The following is a 7,990-nucleotide window of genomic DNA, read 5'->3' as shown; positions in this document are numbered from 1 at the left end:
TATATGTAGAGACATCTATAGATCTATCTCAATATACTTCTCACAGGAACATGTCATTTGGATGTTTATCTCTGTGCCTCACAGGAAGGCTTCATCTTCTAACAAGGTGTCACAGGGAAAGATGCCTTTGGGTTGGGAGCTAAACTGCTTTTTTTAAAGACGATTGGAAAATACATCCCTGGATAAACCATGGAAGAGGATGGAGTTCAGATCACATGTAAAGATCTCTCTTCAGCTCAGAGGTGCATCCTGGCTCTTGTTGATTATGATTTAATTTAATTTTTTCTGTGCACAAAGCCTCTGCTCAGGCAATGCAAGAACTGCCTTCCCTGCTGCCATGCTCCAGAAAATAATAATGAGGGCATAGCCAAGGCTTATTGATATTTTGAAGATGGCAGAAGGACTTTAGTAGTTCTGTGCCCTGGCTAAACCAGCTGGCTCAGGTCAGCCATCTGTGCTGTTGCCTTGCTAACACACAGTTGTTCCCAAGCTCTGCCTTCTGCTGAGCCACATTCACGTTGTGCAGCTGAGCAGATGTGTGAAGTGTCCTATATTTTTCATGCTGCCAGTGTAGGAGAGGGAATCAAAAGACTTCAGAGCCGGCTTTCAGTTCTGAAGAGAGCAAGATCACAGTTTGATACCTGTCACTGCTTCTTTTATGTCTGTTCAGACTTTTCTGCTCTGGGTATTCTACCTTTCTAAATGGAGAACCTAATTGGTGTCTTTCAAGCTTCTTTTCCCACTCCTGTTTGCCCTATATGCTTCCACCGGTGCTAAATCTCATTACTGGGGCCAATACACAGCTTGTGGCAGGTGATTGAAAGAACAGAGCTTATGCAAAACACAACTGCCTACCACAGGAGACCTTTGGCTGTCAGAAATGAAATGTTTGGTGCATCTGTTCCAGTCTGAGCACTGCCTGCACCTCAGCCCTTCATGTGGGCAGAGCCTGATGCAGCAGCTTTTCTTGCTTTGCTGTGCTTTTCTCCACTGTTCACCTCACCCCCAAACAGCCACTTGTGAATGGTATGTCTCTCTTAAATATGTCTTCATCTTGCAAAGTCATTTGGGCTGAGTGTTTTGATAGCTGGACAGGATAAGTATGTTGTGGTACAGATCATCACAGGCTCTTTTAATAAGAATAAAACCCACTTTTGTATAAATGTTTTATTTTCTACATGTGGGTAATGTCTGACAGTAAGAAATACAAAAAGTGTCTTTTAACAGTTTCTGAAAGAGTAAAATCTATTCTGAAAGAATATTATACAACATGATTTTAATGAGATTGCTCATTCTCTACAGTAGGAGTGATGCTGCTTCTTCCAATCATTGTCTTTCCCAACGCCTCCAAGGCTCATCAGTGCCATTCTCAAGAGCAGCAGTTGTCCTTGAGGATGCTCATTTTCCATGTTTAAAAGAAAACCTAAAAAAAAAAAAAAAAAAGCAGAAAGGAAACAATAATGTACAATTGGAAGAGAAGGAACTTGCAGGGGGCTGGCCCTGTCAATGTGCTATTTTGGGGGACTTTAGGGACACAGTTTAAGCTCATGGGTTTTGTGTACAATGTAAACAAACCTCCAGGGCCAGCCACGGTGCTCCCATAGCACAGCCCTGAGAAGCTGGGGGGGTGGGGGGGTAAAGTATTGAATTGCTTTGCTCAGAAATGCTTGTTTTTCCTAGAAAAGAAGTGACTCCCTGCTTGCCTGGGTGGAGGTTGCTTTCCTGTGCAGTGCTTTTTCCACAGGAAGAGATTGCTTTATCAGGTTTTTAACTTTATGTGGAGAGCAGAAAACAATATCCAGCCAATTAGGCTAAAATTCAGCATCCAGCCCTGGATTCACTGTTTAAGGAGTGTGCCGTGGTCTCACAAATTCTGCCCCAAAATGTGCAGACAAACTTACAGCCGTTTGATGATTGTCTTCTCTTCACTGTCCTTGCTGGTGCCAGCACTGCTGCCACTGGCTTCTTTTTCCAGTTCTTCAGTTTGGTCTCTTTTCTGTGAGATGATCCCACTGGGAAAGGAAATGGTTTTATTTTTGGTGGGTTTGTGCAGAGTGTGGCAGTGCATGTGTGTTAGAGCTCTCAATGGGCAGCTGGGACATGGGTGAATGAGTGCTCACAGGACAGGCATCGCAGCCCAGCCTCTGCCTTCTAGTGAACTGAAAACAATGAATTATTATCCCTAAATACTGCAGTGTAATGGTGCCAGGGTTATGCTTTAATGAGAACACTCCACAGAGAAAAAATGGCAAATCATAATGGGGGTGAAAGGGAAGTGTAATCACACTTGGATTTGTGCAAAACTCCAAGGATGAGAGGAGGGTGCAGACACAAATGGTGAATTTCTGCAGGGGTAGATGTGTGGTACCTCCAGCGCAGCCACCAAGGCTGGGAACAGATGGGAGATTCCCAGCTCCCCTGCAAGGCAGGTGCCTGTTCCTCTTTCCACCCTACAGAGGAGAGAAGAAAGGCTTTGCCTCAGCACTAGATTTTGTTATCCTGCTTGAGTGTTTCTACACTCCAGAAGTTGTAACCGCCTACTCCAGCCAACAGATTTAGTTTGACCAAGGGTGTTTTCCCCACTTGGAACCAGGTTAGATTTTCCCAGCCTGCACACTCAGTGTTTTCACAGCGTGTCCTGAGCTGACCTCACTCATTTGGAGAGCTCAGTGGATCAAAGCCTGTGACTGCAGTAGCTGCAGGCTAAGAGTAGCCAAGCAACACCCGACTGGATTCGGAAATAAAAACACAGAGCACTTAAAAACTGGTGTGACACCAGGCATGGAGTAATTCTGAGGCAGATCCTCCTCTTGGATAAATGAGACAATGAGCTGTGGGGTGACACTGCAAAGCTCTAACATCTGCATGGTAACTTCTACCCAGAAATCATAATGATAAATGCAGCCCCCAAACACCACCAGTCACTGTGAGGATGTGTGTTACCTTCTGCTATACAGAGCTTATTTCCAATGTGTACAATGCATTTTAGAACATATATTTATCCTCTTCTCCTACACAATTACTCTTTACTACAATTACAATCAGGATTTTATGTGACTGTTTAGAGGGAAAATGGGCTTTGGCTTAAACTATAACACTGTACGAGGAGATAATCTCACAAATTACTTGCCCTGAAAAGCAGCCCTGCCTTGCTCCTGGTGCACAGCACTGTGACTCAAATCACTCAAACACTGAAAGCATTCCCACTGTTACATTTTTAACTTGGCCTGTACTAAACTGTGTAACAGCTGGGAAATCAAAGCAAGAAGCCGTTCCATTGCTACACAGCAAAGCATCCAGCTGAGCTGGGGCAGTGCTGTCAGGCAGTTTGTAAATTCTTGGATTTAAGTGTAACTTCTTGGCTTAACCTGCCTGTTACAGACAAGGCAAAAGGCAGGCTCACTGTATCCAGAAGGGTGCTGCTGAGATAACTGAAATCTAATATGCTCAGACATTTTGTGACTAGATTAAGAAGTAATTTCTAGACCCAAAGAGATTATAATCCAACCTGATGAGAGGGGGCAGAGGTCGGGAAGGAGAGCCTTGGGGATGAATGAATTTGTAGCACCAAGACCAAGGCCTTTCCCACATCCCACCCTTTGGCTCACACTGACTCTCCCTTCAAGAAAGACCAAACCCTTCTCTGAAATCACTTGCTTTGCACAGTTCAAGGGCCTTACACAACCCTCTGCTGGCGGTCTTAAAACCCCCACATCTTATCATGAATGATGAAAGAGCTCCATATTCTGTTTCTAGATCAGTGCCATACCCCCGTGGGCGTGATGGACCGGAGATAAACCAGCGTCGCGCTGCAGGAGGAAGGAAACTTTGACTAAAGCTGAGCTGGAAACCCCCTGTGCTCTTTGGTATGTAGTGTGGCTGTAGACACAGTGTGTGTGCAACTGCTGTGACTGCACAGATGAATTCCTGTGCACGAGAACCCAGCCTGGGTGTGGAGTGGGAGTAACTGTGCGTAGGCTGAGAGTGGGGCAGTTATGGGAACAGGCTGAGAACGGTGCAGAGGAAAAGGGAGTTTAGTTTTAAAATCATGTTGCATAGAGACTTCATTGTTCTCCCATTTTTCTTTGCTCACTTGTATGTTCTGGGCAGTACAGGGGTCACTTACGTGCCTGGACAGTGCCTATCCTGACTTAGGGGCCCAAACCTGCAAGACTCTCATCTGATAAGCTTCCGAGACATGAAGTAATTGTTACTAGTAGTTATTAGTTCTCTGCTGACTTCAAGTTTTACCTCTTATAGCACTGTAGCTCCTCTTGCACCACCAGAAGCTGAGCTTTCAGCTGGTTCCTCTCTTGCAATACATCTCGGAGCTCCTGTAATGTGAACCGGGGCCGGTTGGGGTCTGTGAGGTCTATCACCATTTGGTCTGGTCCAAGGCCGGGCTGTAAAATAAACAGTGGTGGATCTTGTAACCTCTCAAAAAACTCACCACTCAGAGAGTAAAAACTCCAGATTTTATAAATATGGAGTTTTTAGAACTAGTATGAATTCATCACAATCCTGATTTTTTTCCAAGCAGTTAATTATCGTTCTTCATATTTTTGTATTCCCTTGGTGACTGTGTTCCCCAGTCAAGTATAGGCCACAATTGTGGCAGGCTCTGACCACAGCTAAAAACAAAGTGTCTATCCCAAAGAGATTGCAGTTTAGTTGTCAAGAAGATGGTTTTATCAGATTTTTCTCAGATGATGAGAGAGGCTGAGCCATCTAATGCCACACCAAAACTCCGTGTCAGAGAGGTGAGATCTGAACTCACCTTTCCTAATGTAAAACCTTTGTAATGATTAAGACATCTATTTCCCTCACACGGGGTAACAAAGCCTCAGTGTTTTCATACTCAGTTGTTTCTATGGGGCCGGTGCTGTGCAAGAGCTGAACACGGTGGCTTTGTACTCTGAACTCTGTGCGTGTTTGCTGGCACTGCCCGTTCCTGAGCTAAAGCGGGTCAGTCACTGCACTGAAACTGGAGCGAAGGATCCACAGCACTGCGGCCCGTAACCACCCCGAAGGAAAGAGCTTCAAGGCTTTCATGGCCAAAGACGGGAAGTGACTTTGTGAGACTCGTTCTGCTGACACAAAAGAGACCACAAGTATCCACCGGCCCATCTGGTGTCGTTCAGGGTGCGCTCCGCGACCCGTGCGTGGTGTGCCCGTGCCGGGGAAGGGGCCCGTGTCCCCTGAGCCCCGGCCGTGTCCCGCACCCACCTGCGGGGCGCTCCCGCGGGCCGCCGCCCGCAGCTGCTCCAGCTCCCGCCGGAGGCTGTCCCGCTCCCGCCGCAGCTGCTCCTCGGCCACGCTGCTCTCGCTCACCAGCGCCTCCAGCATCTCCAGCACCCTGACGATCCTGAACTGCAGCCGGGCGCGGGCGGCGGGCAGCTGCGGCCCGGCGCGGAGCTGCAGCAGGTCCCGGCCCACCACGGAGGAGATGTCGTAGACATCCGTGGCCGTCAGCTGGAACGGGCTCTTCTCCAGGGCGCTCTCAGGGCCGCCATCCTCCTCCTCCTCCTCCTCCTCCTCCAGCTCCTCCTCCCCCTCCCGGCCCCGCTCCATGCTCGCCGCACCCCGGTCCTCCCTCCCTCCCAGCCGGGCCGGGCGGCGCTGCCGGCGGGGCCTCGGGCGGAGCGGCCCTTCCCGCCCCCGGCGCTCCCACGGCGGCGGCCGCGGCCCGGCGGCGTTTCCCGCCCTGCCCCTTCCCCTGAGGAGGCACCGCCCGCCCTCCGCTGCCGGTAAGAGACGAGGGGCTCTCGGTCAGCCCCGGGAACCGGCACCGAGCCGGGTGAACTCATCGGCCTTTCCGCAGCGCCACATCCGCCTCGGCGGCTCCGGGAGCGGGGCGGGGGGACTGGCGGGCTCCGGCCGGCCGGGAGCGGGGAAAGGGGCTGAAATCGATGCCGGTGGGAGCGGCTGAGGCTGCCCCGGCCCGGCGGATCGGCCCCTGCCCGCCCGAAGAGCCGCGTCCCGCCCCGCCGGGCGGGTGAGGGACAGGCGGCGGCGGGAGCGGGGCTGAGGGGCCTCGCCGGGCCGGGCCGGGCCCGCGGGGGAAGGCCGGGGCCCCTCAGGCCGGGCAGGCCGGGGCTGGATCCGACTCCCCGACACGGCTGTGTCCCGGCATGTGGACTCAAAACAACAGCGACACGGCTGGTTTGTTTTCGTGTGTCACGCTTCGGGGGATTTTTGGATGAACACACAGTGCAGAGGTGCTGGAAGCACTTCTTGCACAGCCTGTTGCTGACACAGCCGTGAGCCTGTGCCATGTGTGTTCTCCCCCACTAGACAATGGCTGACTGGGCCCCCATAGCGAAGGAGTATGATCCCCTCAAGGCCGGCAGCATCGATGGCACAGATGAGGAGCCCCACGACCGGGCCATATGGCGGGCAATGCTGGCACGGTACGTACCCAACAAGGGCGTCACGGGAGATCCTCACCTCACCCTCTTCGTGGCGAGGCTCAATCTTCAGACCACAGAAGAGAAGTTAAGGGAGGTTTTTTCTCGCTATGGAGACATCAGAAAGATCCGTCTGGTTCGAGACCTGGTCACGGGATTTTCCAAGGGTTATGCATTTATCGAGTATAAAGAGGAGCGCGCGCTCTTGAAGGCCCACAGAGATGCTAACAGGCTGGTCATTGACCAACATGAGATCTTTGTAGACTTTGAACTGGAAAGAACTCTCAAAGGATGGATTCCCCGGAGGCTTGGAGGTGGGTTTGGAGGCAAAAAAGAATCCGGGCAGCTGCGGTTCGGAGGACGGGACAGACCTTTCCGAAAGCCCATCAATTTGCCAAACATGAAAAATGATTTCTATGGAGAAGGATCATCAGAGAAAAGAAATTGGTCTCGTGAGGGAACGAGAGACTGGAGAACGAGGGACCGGGACCACGAGAGGGGCAGGGACAAACGCTGGCCAGAAAGGGAGCGGTCATGGGCTTGGGGTGACAGTGAGAGAGAGAGAGACTCCAAAGAGGAGAGGAGCAGGGGGAGGGAGAGGAAGGACAGAGACAGGAAGGACAGGGATAGAGACCGGAGCAGGGAGAGAGATACCAAGAAGCAAAGAGATGATGATAAGCACCGATAGGTGACCGTGCCTTGTCCTTGGGGTGTGTGACCTACCCTTGCAGCAGCTCGGGGCTGCGACAGCATTCCCAGAACAAGCTGTGGTGTTGCCACCTTGTGCCTGTGACTCTGCTGCCAGCAGCTCTCTGTAGTTTGGTTCTTAATGCAGTTCAGATGTGCGCTGAATTGTTCTTTAGAGAAAATAAACTTTTGTATTAATGTTTTTGAATTGGTGAGTGCTGTAAGAAATGCACCAGGTGTATGGGTGTCCCACTGAGCTGAGCACACACCTTGTCTGGGACCCATCTGGCTGCCTGGGTGAGGGGTTATCTGTAGGCCAGATGTCCACATGTTAGTTACAAAACAGTCCTGTGTTGGAGACACAGGAATGGAATAGCAACAAACTGAAACTTCTGAAAAATGTGCCTCACAAGTGAAGCTGATGGGAAGTGGCTTCATTTTTGTGAAGACACTGGGACAGGCAAGACCTTTATTCTACTTAACCAGTTCTGCCAGGTGAGAGAGAAGCATGGAACCAATCCACTGTGTATGACATGGGAGGATGAAACTCCTTTGTACAGGGGAACGTGCACCACAGGACAGTAAGCAGGTCAGAAAATGCCTCATGTTCCTGATGAATCCATGGACAATCACTGAGGGAGGCTCTCATGGGTAAATGTGGTTGCAGCTGCACCCACTCTGCCCTCACCCTTCTACACAGGGTTTAAATCCATTCTGGAAACTGGGTTTGCTGCTGGCTGTAGCTGAATTGGGGAAAACAGGACAAAACACCTTTTTCAGGGCCAGACACACCTCTTCCATTAAGGAGCTTATGGTGCTTTCTAGAAAAGGTTCTGTCATGTTCTTTGTCATCATAAGCCATTTTTAAATATATAATGTATTTTAAATTGTGTTTC

At 50.4% G+C, this 7,990-nt stretch overlaps 2 protein-coding genes across 5 annotated transcripts; one reads left to right on the top strand and one right to left on the bottom strand.

Moving 5' to 3' along the window:
- Window positions 1-1,152: 1,152 nt before the first annotated feature.
- On the bottom strand, window positions 1,153-5,602 carry RILPL2 (Rab interacting lysosomal protein like 2). Of its 3 annotated transcripts, XR_005603151.1 has the most exons (5): window positions 5,227-5,602; window positions 4,252-4,403; window positions 2,369-2,450; window positions 1,902-2,012; window positions 1,153-1,423 (listed from the first exon to the last, which is right to left on the bottom strand). XR_005603151.1 is itself a non-coding variant. In XM_039560738.1 (4 exons), the coding sequence occupies exons 1-4, from the start codon at window positions 5,569-5,571 to the stop codon at window positions 1,399-1,401; spliced, it is 528 nt and encodes a 175-aa protein (XP_039416672.1). In that variant the 5' UTR covers window positions 5,572-5,596; the 3' UTR covers window positions 1,153-1,398. The 3 variants fall into 3 exon arrangements, 2 of the variants coding, with proteins under 2 accessions (XP_039416672.1, XP_010396828.3); XM_039560738.1 differs by lacking the exon at window positions 2,369-2,450 and having other exon boundaries at window positions 5,332-5,596; XM_010398526.4 differs by lacking the exon at window positions 2,369-2,450 and having other exon boundaries at window positions 5,227-5,594.
- Window positions 3,764-7,989, top strand: SNRNP35 (small nuclear ribonucleoprotein U11/U12 subunit 35). Of its 2 annotated transcripts, none has more exons than XM_010398396.4 (2): window positions 3,764-3,866; window positions 6,295-7,989. In XM_010398396.4, the coding sequence occupies exon 2, from the start codon at window positions 6,298-6,300 to the stop codon at window positions 7,093-7,095; it is 798 nt and encodes a 265-aa protein (XP_010396698.1). In that variant the 5' UTR covers window positions 3,764-3,866; window positions 6,295-6,297; the 3' UTR covers window positions 7,096-7,989. The 2 variants fall into 2 exon arrangements, with proteins under 2 accessions (XP_010396698.1, XP_039416671.1); XM_039560737.1 differs by lacking the exon at window positions 3,764-3,866 and adding an exon at window positions 5,599-5,747 and having other exon boundaries at window positions 6,295-7,302.
- Window position 7,990: the final 1 nt, after the last annotated feature.

Source organism: Corvus cornix, chromosome 15 (genome assembly GCF_000738735.6).
Source record: "Corvus cornix cornix isolate S_Up_H32 chromosome 15, ASM73873v5, whole genome shotgun sequence".
Lineage (NCBI taxonomy): Eukaryota > Metazoa > Chordata > Aves > Passeriformes > Corvidae > Corvus > Corvus cornix.
Note: the sequence above shows the minus strand (reverse complement) of the source record. Positions and strands in the feature narration are given on the sequence as shown.